This window comes from Cotesia glomerata, linkage group LG5, assembly GCF_020080835.1.
Source record: "Cotesia glomerata isolate CgM1 linkage group LG5, MPM_Cglom_v2.3, whole genome shotgun sequence".
Taxonomy (NCBI): domain Eukaryota; kingdom Metazoa; phylum Arthropoda; class Insecta; order Hymenoptera; family Braconidae; genus Cotesia; species Cotesia glomerata.
Genome location: NC_058162.1, coordinates 1302747 through 1324388, shown reverse-complemented (window position 1 = coordinate 1324388; position 21642 = coordinate 1302747). Strand labels below are relative to the sequence as shown.

The following is a 21642-nucleotide window of genomic DNA, read 5'->3' as shown; positions in this document are numbered from 1 at the left end:
TATTCGATATTTACTCAGTCAATATAGGAATTATCTCTATTCGAAAATAGGAACAATTTCAAGGATAACATTTTTATTTTTTTCTGCAACAGTTATTTCCTTCCTGTTAACTTGGTAAATTTTACTTCAACAAAATTGCTAAAATATTTGTACAAAACACTAGAAATTTTATTTTTTTTAGCTTCGCTTTGATTGAGAAGCAAATAAATAAATAAAAAAAATTTTTTATTAATTTTTATCAAACAATTTAAAGTCAGCAATTTTTTTTAAACAAAAAAGTTATTTAAAAAATAATAAATAGTTGGGTTAAAATTTCAGGGCCCATAATCTGTAGAAAATTTTTTTTTACCTATTTTAATATTATTTTTGAAAGAAGAAAAAATTTTTTTTATTAATTTTTATCCAAAAATTTAAAGGAAACAATTTTTTTCAATCAAAAAAATTATAAATAGTTGGGTTAAAATTTCAGGGCCCATAACCTGTAGAAAAAAATTTTTTACCTACTTTAATATTATTTTTGAAAGAAGAAAAATTTTTTTTATTAATTTTTATCAAACAATTTTTTTCAATTAAAAAAATAATAAAAAGTTCGATTAAAATTTCAAAGCCCATAACCTGTAGATAAAATTGTTTTACCTACTTTAATATTATTTTTTAAACAAGAAAAATAATGTGTATTAAATTATATCTGTAAAAAATTATTTTCTTAAAATTAAAATAAAAGTTTACCTTTTTAAAAATATTTAACAAAATTTTATAGCGGAAAAAAATTAAAATAATCCATCTGAACTTGTCGCCGAGATATGGCGATAAGAATCAGAGCTGCAGGTCCAGTGTATATTTAAAAGCAAGAAACGACAATATAATTTATTTGACTATCATTGGTGTCAACGTGTAACAAGATATGAATATCGCTCTCGGAAAGTAATTCAATTAAATAAGCGATTAACTTTTAAGTGAATAATTCTCTTTAGACAGTATCTTATCAAAGTTTATTGCATTAACGGACAATCAAACTGTTATTATTTTACAAACTATTTAAGTACTACAGAGCAAACTTTTTCATCAGTGACCCATAATGTTTAAAGAAAACTTTTAATTAATCTAAACTTTTTTATCTTTTAATTGTTTATTATTCGCCAAGAAAAATGTAGAAATTAAATAATTATTATTTTATTTTTTTCTTTTTACTTTCAATTTGAGAGGATAATAATGCAGTAGTTCTCTGTACAGACTAAGAAGCCTGTATCTAGCTAATCACATTGGTTTGATCAAGGTAGAAGATAGTCTGCGAGCGGTATCAGTGTGTATGGTGGATGATGTAGGCGTTTGGGTTCTCGTGCGCGTATGGGGACCTCACAAATTCAAAAGCGTAGGCGATGACATATGGATGTGTCATCGCAATTAACTATGATAAGTGTGTCTACAAAATATCATTAAATATTTAACGTCATCACCAGTGTTTAAACGGAATTGGGTGAGCTTTTCGCTCACACCTTTATTAATAATTCTATTCAATAAACCTTTTACAATTATGTAATAATCAATATTCAATAAACTTTCACTTTATTTATTAATTCAATTTAAAATTAAACAACTAAAAAAAAAATTTTTCAAAAATTTTTTATAGTATAATAAAGTTTTTAGATACTTTGCAATAAATTTTTAATTTTAATAAAGATATTTGCCGCAGGAGGTTTCTAGTTTAAAACTTTGTTCTGATGAAACATGATTTTGTAATGAAATATTATAAACTTCAAAGTTTTGTTTACATCGACTTGCGAACTATAAATATATAAAATTTTGATTTATTAAATGACTTTTGTTAAATTGCACTGTACTTTCTTAACTATTGACGTTTTTAAAGATATAAGCTCATCTTGATGTTATACTCATTAAGAGCTTTCATTTGAGTACCCAGATGCATTTTTATATATTTTTCATAAATACATATATGTATATATAAAATATAAAATATATGAAAAATTGATGTGGGTACTCAAATGAAAGCTCTCGATAAGTCTAATGTCGGGGAGAGCTTATATCTTTAAAAATGTCAATAGTTCACAAGATTTTTGTTAAATTGCATTATACTTTCTTAACTACTGACGTTTTTAAAGATATAAGCTCATTCCGATATTACACTCATCAAGAGCTTTCATTTGAGTACCCACATGCATTTTTGATATATTTTTCATATATACATATATAATACATATATATTATATATATTATATATATATATGAAAAACTGATGTGGGTACTCAAATAAAAGGTCTCGATGAGTGTAATGTCGGGGTGAGCTTATATCTTTAAAAATGTCGATAGTTCACAAGATATTTGTTAAATTGCATTGTACTTTCTTAACTACTGACGTTTTTAAAGATATAAGCTCATTCCGAAGTTACACTCATCAAAAGTTTTCATTTGAGTACCCACATGCATTTTAATATAATTTTTCATATATACATATATATAATATATATAAATATATGAAAAATCGATGTGGGTAGTCAAATGAAAGGTCTTGATGAGTGTAACATCGGGATGAGCTTATATCTTTAAAAATTAAAAAAAAAAAAATCATTTTTTAATTAAATTTAAAATTAATATATAATTTTTATTTGTAAAATCATTGCCAGTCGATTTAAAAAATTTTTTTTATTTTAAAAATTAAAAAATCCGCCCTTTTTAAACAATAATAATCATAAAACTTCAAATTTATACTTTGAATATTTTTCAATTACAAAAATATGAATCTTCAAAAGTTTAAAATAAAATCTATAAATGATTATAACTAAAAAGACATAAACTCAAACGATCTTGAGTAAACTCTTGAAGTTGTCATGGAAGATATAGCAAAAAGTAACTCTAAAACTCTCCGTAAAGACCAAAGTTAAATTCAATGAGAAAAGTATAAACTCAATCCTTTCAACGTGCGTCACGTAGTTGACTAACTCACTAACAGACCAATCGAAGCCACAAGATCGATCCTCAGAGTGTCACATGAATTTTTCAACCGGAGGTCAATGAAAAAAATGAAACATAACTACTAGCTTGCAATAAGCCACGGAACTCTTAGGGTATTTTGAACGATTCTTGGGCAAAAAGTAGAGTAGTTAGAGGAAAAATAAAAATACAAGAAGCCAGCAAAGATAGCCGAAGGATCGTCTTACCAAGGGGATTAGTTCGGACCTATATGGGGTGTTGGTTGTATTATATACAGGAGAAACAGCAGCAGCACATACTATGTACATACTATTTCAACGTTCAATCGAGCGTTTCTTTCCGTATGTCGTATGTCGACGTGCTTAGAGCCTTAAGGGACTTTGAGCCTACGCCAGCTGCGCTTGATTGGAATGAGAAACGGGAAGTTGACTTGCCTCAGGCAACATCTACGATCAAAAGAGGGTTGATACTTGGCATATTAAGCTAAAAGTTATCTAACACACACAAAGTTCATTTTTATTTTCATACTTCTTAATTGTCTTTTCTTTATTAACGTCATCTTTGGATTAATACATAAGCCAAGTTTGCTTAGTTAATCTCACTTTTTCTTACTTTTACGGTCAAAACTTTTTTTATCAACAGCCCTTAGTTTGTACTTGGGAGATTTTATTGAGTTATTGCCTAAAATATGAGCGCAAGTATTTATTTTTCGAAATTCTTCCCCTTAAATTTCCTTAAAAATTTTTTTTTAATAGTTTTTGCAAATTTCTAATACGATAATATGAAAAATTAAAAAAAAACATTATTTCCTTCAAATTCCGAAAGGTGGCGTTAGTAATCATGTCCGTACTATAATTGTAGCAGAAAATGACGTTTTTTTGGTAAAAAGAGCGGATTTTTTAACAAATTTTTCATTCAAACGATTAAAAAATATTTAGGATTATTTTTCGAAATTCTTCCAACAATAATTTGCCTTAAATTGTTTTTTTAATAGTTTTTGCAAATTTATTATGCAATAATATGAAAAATTACAAAAATGAAAAAAATTATTTCCTTCAAATTCTGATAGATAGCGTTAGTAATGGCGTCGGTGCTATAATTGTACCTGAAAATGACGTTTTTTTTTTGGTAAAAAGCGCGGAGTTTTCAAAAAATACTTTATTAAAACGTTTAAAATAATATTTAGTACCTTCAATATCAAATTTTAATTAAATTAACCCATTTCTCAAATTTTTTATAATTTATTTTATTAAAAAATTATTAAAAGAAAAAATTTTGAAAATTGTACGTGCCATTTTTTTACTTCTAATTAAATAACTAATTTATGAGCATGAATATTGATTAAAAAAAATTAGCCGGCATTCAATAATTTTTTATTTTTTTAATTAATTAAATTATAGTTATAAAAATATTTTTAAGAAATTGCACATAATTTTTTAAATTTTTTCTTTCTATTTTTTTTCATAATTTTTCAATAAAATAAATTATAAAAATTTTCAAAAGCTTGTTAATTTAATTTTCATTTAAAATTGAAGTTTTTTTCAATAAAAAATTCTATATAAAGGTGTAAAATTTAAAATAATATAAAGTTTTAGTGAATAAAACACATCAGTGATACTTTTTACATATTTAATTAGTTATTTTAATTAAAGTATAATTATTAATAAATTTTAAGACTATATTTACTGCAAAACTATCAATGAATTAAATTATCAGTACTAAAATTTCGGAATAAATCTCAGATCGGTAAAAAAATACGGTAAATTGATTCCAGAAACTATTTCGACATAATGTTTCCATCAATGAGTAAGTTAAATCCCGTAGACTGAAGCAATCGAAGCAAGCGCTGCTACAACTCGTCTCTCTAGTATAGTACTGATGACTTTCAGTCAATAAACTACACCAAGAGTACACTGAGGCAATTTAGTCAGTTAAAAGCTTTATTTTTTGTACCTTTCTATGGTTTTTCGCTCGGATTTTTTTTTAAACTTTCCGGATAGTTTTATAAAACTTTTATAAAAACTCTTTTATCAACACAAACTGCGGTAAAAAACAAACTAAAGTTTAAAATTTGTCTGTTAATCAGTAAATTAATTGGCAAGTTTAAATGATAGAGAAAATAATCTGACCACAAGAATTATTTCTGTTGAATTTCTTCAGTGGTTTATTTATGTAACTAATAACAGCTGTTTAAAATTTTTTATTATTATTTATTTAAGTTTTTTTAAAAGAATATACTGCACGTATAACCACTCAAGTAACTACCATTAACGTCGTGTAATAATTTAAGAAGAATAACGGTAAGGTCGTTATTACTCACAAACTCCCATCCATTTCAAGTCATCTAAGAAGTAATCGTATACTTCACTGTAATCGTGTATGCTTTTTTTATAATTTTTCTATTGATAATTTTCCATTTTTCTATCGTTAGGTTAATAGCTTCATGTACAATTAAACCTTTACACTGTTAGAAAAATTTGTTTATATTTAATAAGCTTTATTAACTTAATAAATGATTTTTTAATATAGGATTTAATAAATATTTATTAAAATTTAATAAATTATTTATTAAATACGATTTATTAAATGTTAATAAATATTTATTAATGGTTAATGAATATTTGTTAACTATTAATAAATGTACTTTCTTCCGAAATAAATATTGAATGTTAAAAAATATTTATTAAAATTTAATAAATTAAATGTCTTCAAATAAATTAAATTATTAATAGTTAATAAACCCTTCTATCAGTGTAATATTTACAAAATTTATTTCAATACTTAATTTATAAAAGTTAACTCTCTTGTAGTGAGAAGATTCAACGGCCACGCGCCACCTGTTGGAATTTTCCAAAACTAAACTGATAGAAGGATTTTTTTGTATTTAATAAGCTTTATTAACTGTAAATAAATGATTTCTTAACATCCTAGGATTTAATAATTATTTATTAAATACCATTTATTAAATGTTAATAAATATTTGTTAACTATTAATAAATGTACTTTCCTCCGAAATAAATATTGAATGTTAAAAAATATTTATTAAAATTTAATAAATTAAATGTCTTCAAATAAATTAAATTATTAATAGTTAATAAACCCTTCTATCAGTGTAACATTTACAAAATTTATTTCAATACTTAATTTATAAAAGTTAACTCTCTTGTAGTGAGAAGATTCAACGGCCATGCGCCACCTGTTGGAATTTTCCAAGACTACACTGATAGTAGGATTTTTTTATATTTAATAAACTTTATTAACTGTTAATAAATGATTTTTTAACATCATAGGATTTAATAATTATTTATTAACTGTTAATAAATATTTGTTAACTATTAATAAATACTTATTAACTATTAATAAATGTACCTTCCTGCCAAATAAATATTTATTGAATGTTAAAAAATATTTTTTTAAATCTATTAAATTAAATAATTGTTTTCAAAGAAATTCAATTTTTAATAGTTAATAAATCCTTCTATCAGTGTAGAAATAAAAATAATCAATCTGAACTTTTAATTCCTATCAATATCCCATATTTTTTTTTTTCAAACGATCCCTATTCATGGCATGGATTCAAGTGCTCGGTTTTTATAAATAGCGGCTGAAAAAAATTGTAAAAAAAAAAAAACTATTTATTGCATTCATTAAATTTTTTTTTAGTTTCCTGAAAAGCGAAACAAGCGTAAAAACAAATCAACATTCATAAAAATAAATTGGCAAAACCAATAGGACGATCCCTAAATTTCGGGTGTGGCTTGAACATAAAACACGACGGCAAAAAATAGCATTGCAAATATTTATGTAAAGTACATCGAGTTTTGTCTTATCGACAGTTTAAATGTATGAGTTAGGAACAAATAATATTTTTTGTCTATCGGAAAATCCGGGAAAAAGTGAGAAAATAAAAATTTCAGATAAATATTGAGTGTACGGACCAAGAAATAACGTATGATACATTTTGCTAACAAATATATTTAAATGGCTGTGGTTTAAGGTGCTACGAGGGTTTCAATACGAAAAGATTCATGGAAATCAGGTTCAAGCAAAAGGTGAGCCTGCTTTCGGGTCCTGAACCAATAAAAGGCTTTTCTGATCTGATAGAATCACGTTTCTACTGTATAAAATAAATACCGAGTACGTGATTTTATTAGAAAGATCTTCAGGCTTTTCTTATCATCAAATATCGGGTAAATTAATTGTAGGAAGAGTTATTGTCTAAAAAGGGATTGGATATCTTTTTAATTGATCGTTTGTAAATGTAATTGAACATTAGAAAGAAGAAATAAATATTTTATTCAAGAAAGTTGGTTTTTTAGTTTGTAAAAAAATTATCTTACCGACTGAAGATTAAAAATCTTTAATCAAGAATTTAAAAAGTAAGAAATTAAACTTGTTTTCTTCAGAATAATTTTTTTTAAGTTCAAATTGGGCAAATAAAAATAACTTTGCAATGTAAATTAAAAAAAAAATAATTATTTGAAAATTTTAAACGCTAAAAAAAAATTATTTTTATAAAAATATAATAAAATTTATTTGTTATAAAAAATAAATTGTTTAAAATTTTTAATTAATTTAATTTTTTAGCTGAAAAAATAAAATTTATTTAAAATTAATATTTTTTGATAACAAACTCCATTTTTTTTAAAATAAATTTTTTCTCTCAGTATATCTTTAAAATTTTCTTTATTGGATTATAAATTAAAAAACAAGTCAGTGAATATTATTTTGACAATTTAAAAATTTAGTTTCCTTTTTTCTTCACAGTTTATAAAAAATTTGCAATATTTAAAAATAAGGATTGTTATTTTTTAAAATATTAAAAATTATTTTAAATATGCAAATTTAATAGAAAATTTTAAATGTTCAAAAGTAAAAAAAAAAGTGCTTTTTTAAAAAGAGAAATTAGTTTGTTTTAAATTGTTAATTAATTCAATTTCTTAGCTGAAGAAATAAAATTTTAAAATAAATTTTTTCTCTCAGTGTTCAAAATTTTCTTCATTAGATTAAAAAATTAAAAAAAGTTAGTTTTATTTTATTTTATTTAACAAATAAAATTATCATAAACAAACAACTGGTAAGTAAAATTGAATAGAGCTTATCTCTGCGGGACTCCTCAGCTAATAAAAAACAAATTCGATCAATTGATCAAGTCCTTCAGAAGTTACGGTGATTACATCCGTACATCCGAACAAGGCCAGTTGACGCCCACGAAAATAATTCTATCCAATCGGACAATAATATTTTTCTACCTATAGTGGCATAAGTGCAGTATAAAAAAATAAGCCGAGGTAATTTAAGTTGAGTGTATCGTATGACTTTGATTAAGCGATAATAGAGGCCACCCTCAAACAGATCGTGTGCAAAAAATTTAATCATTAATTTTCTTAAACAAAATCCGATATTTATTTTCTTTACTGACTAATAAAATTTGAAATATGTTGATCAGTGGATGACCTTACACAATCATAAATAAGATTCTTAATATAACTCTCGGAAAGAATCCTTTTATATATTTGTTTGTATAACATGGAATTAATAACCTTACGTCAATGTCATGTGAAACAAATAGAATGATTAATTTGAGATTTTCGAGTGACGGCTATAGATAGCTATGAATGTTTTTTTTTAAATATAGGTTATCAATTTATCAATTAGTGTCAGGTAGAATTGTACAAAATCCTATGAATTAGAATATTAGTTGGACATCCTTTTAGCTGATTTATCGATTTTCATGGGATACCGCCCGTGGTGTGTGCGGGTTAACGATTCTCACTGGGGCTTCTGATGGAAAACGGAAGAGAGATTGGCGCCTAGCAATAAATAGAAATTTCCCTCGTGGCGGATCATTCATACGTGGAATGAGATAGTGTGTTACTTTTTTTTCTATATATATATATATATTAACTTTTTTTGATTTACTTGTAAATACTAACCGTAATCATGTTCCAATTATCGCCGAGATAATTGAAAGTGCGATAATGCGATTGTAGAAAAAAATTGATTGAAAATTATTTTCATTCTATATATTGAATTAAAAAATTATTTTTCTTGATTAAAAAATTTTAATCTTCTTTTTTATGACTAAAAAAAATTTTTTTCTTATTTATTTTACACTATAAACTTATCTTTTATTTTTATCAGCCTAATTTGAACTTAAAAAAAATTATTCTGAAGAAAACAATTTACTTTTTAAAGTCTTGATTAAAGACTTTTTATCCTCAGTCGGTAAAATTACTTTTTTCAAACTAAAAACCAATTTTTCTTGATTTTAAATTTTTAATCTTCTTTTTTTGAGTTAAATATTGTTTTTTTATTTTTTATTTTGCACTACAAAGTTATTTCTTAATTTTATTCGCCTAATTTGAACTTAAAAAAAATCACTTTCTTACTTTTTAAAGTCTTGATTAAAGTGTTTTTATCTTCAGTCGGTAAAATTATTTTTTTCAAACTAAAAACCAATTTTTCTTGAATAAAATATTTTAAAAGATAGCAATCTTTATTTTGAGATCCTGCAAATTATTGATAAAGTGTAAATAAAAAAAAAATAAATTTTCAACTAGTTTCATTAATAAAAAGCCTCGTAACTAATGAAGTTACTCATCATTAAATTTTTCCACACATGTGTCTTGTAGAAAAAGGTTACGCAAATTTACCAAGTGCAGTTTTAAGATTAAATACGCTTTTTCAATAGAATTATTTAAATTACTCTATTTGCGTTGGTTTTTTATGAATATAATTAAAAAAACTACCACGCTTTTACTTAAAATAAAAACCTTGGTGCGTTGAATTAATTTTTTTATCATTTCGCATTATTTATGCGCTTTTATTCGTCTATAACTGATGGATGTTAAACAAATTGCTTATGAAATGTTTATATCTTGAAAAAACTGAAACATTTCCAGTAAATTACACAAAAATGAACCAATTATTATTTTTTAAGTTTCAGATTTACAAGACATGTGTCCGAAATCGATCAATGTAGAACATTTGTACCAGAATTGAAGCAGTTGTTAACCTGTGAACCAGTACCAGCGTCTCACTCGGAAGATTAATATCAAGAGCGGTGCTCGAAAAAGTGTAATCATTTACATCGAAGGGAATCTGACAACAGCTTTATTAAAAGTCCTCAGCTTAATCTGTTGTGTGCTCATCGCTGTTGAAACATTGAATTTAATCTACTCGAGCAATGGAACGGATTTCACAATTGGAAGCTTTAATTAAAAAGTATTTATCGAGTAAGTAGATCAATAATCTGTTAAAAAAAAAGTTAAATTAGATAAAAAGCGATCAAATCACTTGCTACCGAGTATTACTCGGTGTTTATCATCCACCTGTCTGTACATCTTTATTTTTAATCCTAAAAGAACCACAAATGCCACTCTACACTGGTGTTTACTCGAGTAATCTGTTTAATCCCCATTAAACATTCTGTCACTCTGGTGGATAACTTTTTTAGACTTATTTAGATGCAAATTTAAGCAAATCCATGTGTATATTCAAAAGTAAATCTTTTCGCTAGTCCGCTATATCGTAATCGTGTCTATCTGACCTACTTCCGGTTATGATATATTATCTTGATAATATGTGCATGTAGTGAACAATTTTGACAACTCTTCAATGATAGAAGGATTTGTTTATAGTTAAAAATATTTATTATTATTTAACAAATCATTTATTAGAGACCACTTTTTAGTCCTTAACAAATATTTCTTAGTATTTAAAAAGATTTATTAATATTTAATAATTTTAAATACTAAGAAATATTTTTAACTTCCCGCTAAGAAAATTGAAAATTTTCAAAAATCGGGAAGTTATTGGTTTTACCCCGTTTTTCGAAAATCGAGTTTTCATCAGATCTCGACGTTTTGAGGTCCTAGGAAGCTTTCCTGACTATTCCCGCGAGGGTGTCACTATGTCTGTATTTACGTGTGTGTGTGTGTGTAAGTATGTAAACCTCTTATAACTTTTGAACAGTTGAACCGATTTTATCGCGGTTGGTGCCATTCGAAAGGGCTTCGCCAAACTTAGATTTCCTGTTAATTTGAACCGATTCGGACCGATAGATTTTGAGAAATTTGAAGAAATCTAAAAAAAAGTAGGAAAAAAAATTTTTTCTGAAATGGTTTTTTTGGGATAACTTTTAAACGGCTCAACCGATCGATTCCAAAAACTAATCAGCTCTCAACCTTTAAAAACCACGTCGATCGCCGCCAATCCGGTCAAAATCGGTTGATTCGTTCGAGAGATATCGTGAATGAAAGAAAACCGAAAAAAGTGTTTTTTCAGAGTTACTCCGAAATTTCTAGTTTGACCAATTGAAACTTAGAAATTATTTGTAAGGCTTAAAAAACTACGTAGAATGCCGCCAACCGCGTAAAAATTGGTTCATTCATTCAAAAGTTATTGCGGTATGAACATTCAAAAAATAGTGTTCTATGAAACTTCTATCAGACTTTTGAGCTCAAAGAGCTCAAAAGCATAGAAAAGGTATCTTTTTGAGCTCGGAGAGCTTAAAACAACACACAGATTGTACTTTTGAGCTCGAAGAGCTCAAAAAAGCGGCCAGGTATTAACGGAATTAGCGGGAAGTTGCAGGGATGGCCTTTAGGGTCAACCGTTTTCCTAATTTTTTTAATACTACAAAGTGGGCTCTAATAAATGATTTGATAACTATTAATAAATATTTTTTAATACAAATGAATCCTTCTATCAGTGTTTGATTACTGGAACAATTTAATTGAGATATTGGTTTTTACATACTTCAATTTTTAATTTTTCTGTACTAAAAATTTATTATTAAATATTTTCATAAAATTAAGAGCTATTTATTAATTTTTTTAATGAATTACTGTAAAGAATAAAATTCAGTCATTTATTTTTTTAAACAAAAATAAAAAATGTCTTGGTTTTTATTTAAAGAATAAATAATTACTAATAAAATATTTTTTTTTAAATTGCACTTATAGTTTTTTTTTTTCAATTTCTAATGAAATTTTCTAATGAGAATTAATTTAGCGGATATTTAATCATTTTAATGATTTTTTTAACAGATAAATTATGGCAAAAAAAAGTTGACATGAAGAAATTTTAAAAAATAAAAAATGCAATTTTTAAAAACTAATTTTTTGTCAAAAATTTGTTTGTTAAATAAAATTAAAAAATTATCACTGCTAACTTTAATATCATATTTTTTTTATAATTTAAAAATTTTTATAACAATAAATTATATCAAAAAAAAAAAAAAAAAAATTGACTTGCAAAAATTTTTAAAAATAAAAAATGCAATTTTTAAAAAATAATTTTTTTTTTTTAAATTATCAAGTAACTGCTAACTTTAATACCATAATTTTTAATAATTAAAAAAATTATTAATAACTATAAAATAATTACCAAAAGTCTGTTATCCTAGTAAAATAATTTATTTATCTTACTTGTTTTAGGAATCAGAATTTCTGGATGATAAAATATTACCCAGCGTAAACTGAAGATTGTTGATTGATACCAAAAGAACAAGTTGCTCAAAACAAACTCGAGAAATGCTATCAAATGAACTAATAAGGAAGTTTGCTCGAAAAGACCTTTGCGAATATTAAGTTTGTTTGTATTCAATCTTAAATTCCACTCAAGCACACTCAAGAAGTCATAGAAGCTGAAAGAGATATAAGTGATTACTAAATTTCTCTTCAACTTTCCAAATAAAACCCAAGTTTTTAAATATTTTTAAATCAACATCCGAACAATAATACTATTATTATAATTATCAGCGATCAATCGTTGCACAAAAAGCTAACTTTTTGTTTGCAATAAACTGTGCTGGCGCATTGTTGGGTAAAAAAGAGCAACTGAAAGCAGAGGATGTAAAGTGTAGTCCGCAGAAGAAACAAGTATAAAGTTTAAAGCCAAAGCGTTACTGTTTTGGCAAGTAACTTTCTTAGCGTTGTAAAGACAATTTTACTGCAATATTTCCAAGCTGAATTTATCAATTGACGCAAAAAAAATAATAATCTCCCATTAAGTGTCCTTAATTTAGTCAGTCTCAATTATAGATAAATAAATAAAATTGTAATGAAAAATTTCCAAGGGTAGAAAACTAAAATGAAGCCGTCAAGGAGAATGATTACGCAATTGTCGGTATTGTTCCTCCTAAGCACAAAGCTTACATTCGTATCAAGCGAGGGTGGCTTCAACAGTCATGTATATAACTTAGACCTATCCCCGCTGGACAAGAACATCGCGGCAATCTTCAACAAAGGTACAAATAACTTGATAACAACACAACGAAGCTTACCAGCATATGACGGGCAGGTATCCGACAGCTCCCGACTATCAACAGCCCCATCTCCACTGACGACCACAGGGAATCCTTTATTATCGTCATTTAGATACCCAGTGCCCCGAGTAACCATCGCCCCCGCTTTCCGCGAATTACCATCTTACGCGCCGCCCTCTCGAGCGCCTTTCACCCCACCTTTACCTCCGGAGTACCTAAACCCGTTCGCAGATAAGCCAACTCTTCGGGGAACAAACTCAGAGTCTCACTCAGGCGTGAGAAGGCCAATTCCTCCGCCAAGTTTGACTCCAGCGCACGAGCGAATCCCCATAAGGCCGCCCGACTTGGTCCAAAGTTCCGTCCAGCCCGAGAAGCTACCCTCCAGAAACAAAGCCTTAAACACCCCAAGCAAGGAGCAGAAAATTCAAGACCCTCCTCACGAAGTCGACCGTAAAAACACCAGCAATGATTACCTCCCGGTTCTCCACACCTCTAGCATCTCCCGAATTCTCTCCGGAAGCAACGGCAGAAAACAGGAGAACATCCCGGACATTTTGCTCCGTTCAATGTCTACAAAATCTCCAGAAATAAACCTCCCCGCCGCGCCAACGACTCAAAGATCCACAACTTCTTCAACGACCATAAAAACCACCACCGGGTCAATTAGAGCCGTAAGTTACCCGACAATCTTCAACCTACCCAACACCCGCCAGCAGGAAGACAAAACCTCCGACCAGGATTCAAAACCAGATCAAATAGAGATCTCAGGCGTCGAAAGACTTCCGTTCCCCCAACCACAGCCTCCAGCTCCATCAAAAGTCCCCATAGAAGACCACAACGTCCCCCAAGTGGACACACATCCTCTAGAATCAACTTGGAAGATAGTCTGGTCGCTTCATGTATACGTAGCCGCTATAATGTTCACCCTAATGGCTCTGTACTCAATCTACAAGATCTTCCGCTTCAACGAAGCTACAAATCTACTCACTCAATCCTATTTCTTGACCGTTCACTTGCTTCTAACAACAGTCTGCACTTTAAGGTGCTTCCACCTGTTCTACGACGCGTACAACCTGGACAGATCCTTTTCAGAGCCGCTGTCGCAAGTGCTAATGTACCTTCCAGCTCCGCTTCTATCAACAGGATTCGGAACTCTGGTAGTTTATTTAGCTAAATGTTCAGAAGCGCCGTCGCTGAACAACAAATTTTTATCACCAATGGCTCTAGCGCTCTTTTCAACAGTCCACATTGTTTTGTGCATTTCTCTTCAAGTTTCATCACACGTGGTGGGTTATGAAGGCGGGATGAAGATTTTCCCGCTGATTTGTCAGTGTATTTACATTGTTGTCTGTGTAACTTTGGGATTGTGCTACATGTACGTCTACCGGGTGGTTAAATCGCAGATTAATTTGACGAATAACAAATCCGTCGGGCCGCATGTTTCTGGAGATCCAGCGATTGTGGTGTTGGGTACTGCGATAACAACGACAATTGCAACTGCGTTGTTGTTTATTTTGATGGGATTTGTTCAACTTTATGGAATTTTTGGCGTTAGAGAACGCGAGCCGCCTTTTCCGTGGCTGTGGTGGGGTTGGGAGTTTTCAGTGCGGCTTCTTGAATTGTCTATTTGCGGATTGCTCGCCTGGGTTGCGAGTTTATCCCAGTATCCTTTAAGAGAGAAGCAATTGCAGCAGCACTCTGCGCATTCTGGATTTGCGCTTTTTCCTTGCGGAAGTTCGACTTCTACGGAGAACATGGACGACGCGCTTTATCCAGCAATCTGCAGCACCAACCAAGCGATCCAGAACTACACGATGAGAACTGGAAAACAGGTATACGATGATAGTTTCCCTCTGAATACTCTCCCTGAGCACTTGAATATTTCCGGCACATTTGAGAGACATTCTATAAGGAAGTCCGGCACTATGGGCCACTTTCCGCACGAGAGAAGCTCTCTGAACCGGCATGGAAATGGAACTCAGACTTTGAGGAGTTCAGAGACTAGGAGGCACACTCCTGTTCAGGGACAGACCCTAGGTCAGGGATCCTTGGCTGATCAGCCGCCCGCTTCGGGGTCCACTATGCTCGTCGCGGAAGACGGGTTTGTTAGGTTTCGCAGTCTCGGGGCGGAGGAAGAGGACCTCTCGGACTCGCAGAGTATTGTTGGGACTCATGGGCGCGGGGGGAGCTCTCTTGCTGGAAGTGTCAGGTATAGTGCCAGGCATACTCCAGCGCACCAGCATTCACATCAGCACCCGCACCAATATCCTCACCAACACTCGTTACAGCACACGCATTCCAATCAAGCCCATCACCCGGTACACCACCAGAGCCATCATCAGCTCTACAATAATACGTAGAAACTGTGTCGAGTGGCTCGCGTCGAATGGCGTTCTCCAAAGCCGCTCGTTAACAAAGTAAGAATTTTTGAGGTTTTTTAGTTTCTTTATGAAGTTTTTTAGATTTTAAAGGCCCAGTTTTTTTGTTTATATAAAAAATAATATTTTGCTTTATTAAATAAGGAATTTTGTTAAATTGCAGTGTATTTTCTTAACTATTAACGTTTTTAAAGATATAAGCTCATTTTGATGTTACACTCATCAAGAGCTTTCATTTGAGTACCCACATGCATTTTTCATATATTTTTCATATATACATATATGTTACATATAAATATATATAATATATGAAAAATTGATGTGGGTACTCAAATAAAAGGCCCTGATGAGTGTAATATCGGGGTGAGCTTATATCTTTAAAAATATCGATAGTTCACAAGATACAAGATCTTTTCTTAATTATGTTAAATTCCACTGTACTTTCTTAACTATTAACGTTTTTAAAGATATAAGCTCATCCTGATGTTACACTCATCAAGAGCTTTCATTTGAGTACCCACATGCATTTTCATATATTTTTCATATATACATATATGTTACATATAAATATATGAAATATATGAAAAATTGATGTGGGTACTCAAATGAAAGGTCTTGATGAGTGTAATGTCTAGATGAGTTTATATCTTTAAAAATGTCAATAGTTCACAAGATACAAAGTCATTTCTTAATTATGTTAAATTGTAGTGTACTTTCTTAACTATTGATTGAAAAAAAAGTTTAAAATTATAAAAGTAAGTCTTTATCAGCTGCAATTTTCTTATTGAAAAATTAGCACAAACTGGGCCAATAATTATAATAAAAATTTGAAATTTTTTTAAATATAATTTATTAATAAAAAAATCTTTTTTCTTCAATAGTTGTTTCCTGCAACAACGAGGCACGTCATTGTAAGAGCCGACGATACATCAGTGAGGACTTGTCCATTATCAAGCCGAAGTTCGGCACTTAGGGAAATAATTTAATAACTGTAAGATATGCCCCATGTATAAACACCAGCCTTAGATATTTAACTCATTCCCTGCAATGTCCCTGCGCCAAAAAAAAAACAAATTTAAAAATTTGTAGACTTTGTCAAGGTAAGCAAGAGAATTGACAAAGATGACCGTATAGCGCAACTTTGCCTAGACTTTATTATTATTATTATTACATAAATAAATATATAAAATTTATAAGAGTGACGTATAAAAGCTTCGAATTTGAATTACACTCTTGGCATTCGGTACTTAATTTAAAAAGAATAATTTTTGTGATTGATGTATTAAAATAAAACTTATAGTACTCATCGATTAATGTGTGACAATGTTGAGATAGCTTCAGTTGTAAGATGTGCGTAATTTAACAAAAAATAATAATTATTGTAACTCATTACTTATAAACGAATTTTGAAACTCTCGCAAAAGAAGAAATAATACTATCGGCTTCACCCCAGCCAATATTTTTAAAAATATTTACTCATGCATTGTAATACATACACAATTTTTAAATGCTTGAAAATAATATTAACTATTATAATAAATAATAATAATAATATTGATAGTAAATAATACTAATAATAAATATTAATAGTACCAATAATAAATAATAAAAGTCATGGGAATCACAGCGCATCTTTCATCTGAACCGTATCTATTTATTTATGAATGTATTTCACTTTCGAAGTTATTGCTATACGAAATATTAAAAAGAACATTGTAATATTTATTTTATTTTTAAGCAAAAAAAAATGTTTTAAGATAAAGAAAAGTATTTGAAAATACTTAAAAATAATATTTTAGGTATCAGGTGTCTTGATCTTCCGACAAAATATCCTCGACAAAATATCCCAAAAAAAAAATATCCTAAAAAAAAATATCCGAAAAAAAATATCCTTGACAAAATATCCCAAAAAAAAAATTATCCCCGAGAAGATATCCCTATGACAAAAAAAAACCTTGACAAGTTATCCTTCGAATTCATTATTGTTTTTTTCTTCAAGAAGAAGTTTTAAAAGTAATTCCAAAAGAACCCTATTTAAAAAAATTATTTTTACAGTTTTTTTTTTTTGAGATTTCTCAAAATCTACCCCAACAAGTTATCCGAATTATTCGAATTTTTTATAGTTTTTTTCTTCAAAAAGGAAGAAGATTTTTTATTAAAAATGTGTTTAAGGTAGTTCGGTCATAAATGTAATTAAAAATAAAATTTTAGCACAAACAGTATGGGTAAAGAGTGAAAAAATCACAAATATTAATGGTTATTACATTGAAAGAATTTTAAGATCGTTTAAAAAAACTAATACCTGTTAGAACAATATACTTAAATTAATCCAAAGAAATTAAAAAAATTTTGACGATGTAATTTTTTATAAATTAATAAACTGGTTAGTTGAACAAAAATAACCATTAGTAAAAGAGTTATAAGGAAAGAAATAATACAAACTATATTTCCCGAGTGGAAAAAAAAAATTATTTTATTGACCCACACGCTTTATTTGAAAATGTCTTAAATTGATCCCCACGTATCCTTTTTTTCTCATGGAAAAATTTCTCGGGACAAAAATTCTCAGCAATAATTTTTTGTTCAATATTTTCTTAAAGGCTTTACATCTTATTGTAAAAATTTATTCAGTATTATTTTTTTATACAAAAATTTATTTAAATATTTATAGATTAATTTGAACACACAAAAAAAAATAATTATAACTTGTTTAAAAATTTGACTTAATATTTGAAGGGGTCATTTTTAATTTTTTGTTTTTTATTATTTTATCCAAAAATTCCGACTATTTAGGATTAATTTTCGGGGATATTTTGTCCGGATTATTTTGTCGAAGGATCAAGAATCATAGAACCAAGTTTTAACAGCCAAATTGTTATCAAATTAAAATAATATAGAGTGAAAAGAAAGTTGTGCAGTCAATATTATTTACTTAGTATTTTATTATTAAAGTTAATTATTAATTAATAAGACTTAAAATTACTTAATTAAATTATTTAACAGTTTAGTATTGATTATAACTGTCTATATAGTTTTAAATTGTATTACAGTAAACATTAATGACAAAAAAAAAAAAACGTTAACAGTATATAAGACTCATATTTACTACACGAATGTGCCAGAAAATATTTGTATTATTTTTAATCACAATTAATTAATTTAGTTTTTTTTTTTTTTTTTTTTTTCAACTCGGCCAGCAACTCAATACAATATTTATTATTTTGTATTAGAGAATTCATGGTACAAAGTAGTACACTTTTATTTTCACGCTTTTTTGTCTGATAAGTGATGTAAATAATCATATAGATATTAATTAATTGATTAATTAAATTAAAACAAAATGACGATTGCATTTTACATAGTATTAAAGTAGAATATTTTAATTAATGATTTTACTTAATAAAAAAAAAATGTAACTGTAAACATTTTTGTACAACAATGTGATTTTTTAAGATAATTTATATAAATATATATATAATAAGAATGTATTTATTACATTTTTTTAAAATTAATGTCAAACTGCCAGTCGACTTAGTATATTCACATATACGTTACGCTGTAAACATTTTTCTCTTATTTATTTAATTAATTAATTGTAATAAATAAAATGCAATTTTATTACGTTATTTGCTTCGTACGGCACACATACTCATATAATATGAATACGTTTTTGTTTTTTTATAATCAAAGTAACAATTTACAAATGAAAAAAAAATAAACATTGTTTTTTTACTGTTAATTAATATTGCTATGAAAATAAAATATCATTTTTCATGAGTAAATTGCACGTACTAAGAAAACAATTGTAGTAATTGAGAAGAGAGAAAAGATAACAAATACTTTAACGAAAAAAACAAAACTCATTATTTAGTGAGTATAAAACAACCATATAAAATTGTAATTAAAACGCAAATGTTTTTTCTTTTTATTATTTTTTTTTAATAAAAAATTGAAGAACTAAAAAAAATGCGTTATTATAAATTATAGTTTTAAGATTATTCGAAACATGAAATCGTGGATGCTTATTCGAATTCTGTAAAAATAATTTGTATGATACTTGTACAAAATTAATAGAAATGAAGATATACACTTAAAAAATATTTATGTTTTTATTTATTTTACCTTAGTTATTTTTCTAAGAGGTTTTTTAATTTCAGGGTTTTATATCATTTTCACCAATAGTTAATTTATGATGATAAGTATTTAGGCTGCATTAAAAAATACTGTCTCTAAATATATAATTAAGAAATAACCTTGTATCTCGTGAACTGTTGATATTTTTAAAGATATAAGCTCATCACGATGTTAACTCTGCTATACCGGTGACAAGCCCGGGGCCTCTCTTTCGGAGAGAGGAAGGAGGAGTCGGAGGAGTAACAACCTCGTTAAAAAACCAGGGACCATCTGGCTCCGGATGGTAGCACCCTGTTATAGGGTCCCGTCGCTAGGGTTACAGCACAAAAAACGATGGGAATGATGAATCCAACGACAATATCGTTTACGGTGCAGGGGAGGGATACCTCAGTGCCGGCGGCTAGCAGTGGTCAGACGGGCTGCTCGTCGTCGTTATCCAGCGACCGTTTGGACAGAGGGGTGGACCCCAAGGCCCCTCTGTCTGGTACAGCTACTGGGAGTAAATTGGATGAGATGGTTTCACTCCACGGAAAAAGGGACGAAGCCATAGGAAAGGAGGATAATTTGTTGGAGGAGCTCCAGGAACTTTTAAAGGAGACACTCAAGACCATCCGATCAAAACGGACGGTGTCAAACGAGGTCACCAAAGGTGTGAAGGAGGCAGAGAGGCTACTCCTAGAGAGCCTCGTAAGCCGTAAGTCCTGGAAGATAGCTCAGCGAGAGCTGTCCCAGAAGGAGAGGGAGGAAAGGCAGAGACTGCTCGAGGACTTCGGGAGCCAGCGTCAGGCTCTTCAAGTAGCAGCAGCACAGACGCCGAACACCGAGAGTAAAGAGACAGGCGATGAGTCCACCAGAAGGACCAGAAAACATGTGCTGAAGCAGGCAAACGGCAGTTTCACAGTGGCCACTGTCAGGGGAAAAAGACAGCGCACTGGAAATGATGTCAAGACAGGTGTAGAAACACAAGAGATGGAAGTTGACAGTCAGAAGAAACCGGAGGAGCCGTTTAAACTGGTGGAAAAGAAAAAGAAGAAGAAGAAAAAGAAACAAATAGAGGAAGGAACAGGGGACCAGGTAGACCTGGTAGTGACAGGGGAGCCGGAAGGACCAGGAATAGGGACTACAGGACCAGGACCAGGGACAAAGCGGATCACAGCAGCCAAGGGCGACCGGAGACCGAGGAAGAAGCAACGACCGGAGGCAGTGCTGATTGACCCAGGTAAGTCCCGGTCTTCTGATGAGGTTCTGAGGGCTTTGCGCTTGGGACTTCGTCCGGAGGAAATGGGTCTGGGGGTTAAGGCCGTGAGGACCGCCAGAAAAGGTGGTCTTCTCATCGAGTTCGAGGGATCTGTTAAAGATCGCTCGGCGCTCGGTAATAAGATCACTGAGGTAGCCGGAGGAGACGTGGAGGTGCGCCATCTCGCCCCTACCACTACGCTGGTAATAGACGGGATGGACTCCGCTACGACGGTCGAAGAGGTTAAGGCGGCCCTGGCAGGGGCTATCGGTGGGACTGCGGATGGACTCAACGTGTCCATCACGAAACCCAATAAATGGGGATCCATCCGCGCTTTCATCGAGGCTAGACTTGGGGCTGCTGCAGCCTTGGAGACCTTGGGAAAGGTCAAGGTCGGCTGGCTGGTTTGCCGAATCCGCCGTTGGGAGCGACTCGATCGGTGCTATCGCTGCCATGGACTGGGCCACTTAGCTGGCTCGTGCAAGGCAGGGGAAGACCGGAGCGGTTGCTGCTGGCGATGTGGTGAGGCGGATCACAAGTCGAAGACCTGTACCAAGCCTCCGCGCTGCCATCTCTGTGAAGCGGTGGGAAGCGGGCAAGCCTTCGATCACGTGGCAGGTTCTGGACGGTGTACGACCTATCGGGAGGTACTCCAAAAGAAAAATGGCTAA

General features: G+C 30.3%; 2 protein-coding genes across 3 annotated transcripts in view; both read left to right on the top strand.

The window, feature by feature from the left end:
* The window catches only part of LOC123265431, a 133181-nt gene extending 115675 nt beyond the window's left edge, over positions 1-17506 (top strand). The window contains exons 4-6 of one of the 2 annotated variants that reach the window (XM_044729194.1): positions 9893-10187; positions 12393-15054; positions 16482-17506. In XM_044729194.1, the coding sequence (XP_044585129.1) occupies positions 13048-15054; positions 16482-16586 (2112 nt within the window). In that variant the 5' untranslated portion in view covers positions 9893-10187; positions 12393-13047 and the 3' untranslated portion in view covers positions 16587-17506. Of the gene's footprint in view, positions 1-9892; positions 10188-12392; positions 15640-16481 lie in introns of both variants that reach the window. The other variant, XM_044729193.1, reaches the window with a different exon arrangement.
* Positions 17507-20067: 2561 nt separating this feature from the next.
* On the top strand, positions 20068-21642 carry LOC123265282. The gene has a single exon (XM_044728968.1). The coding sequence runs from the start codon at positions 20068-20070 to the stop codon at positions 21640-21642; it is 1575 nt and encodes a 524-aa protein (XP_044584903.1).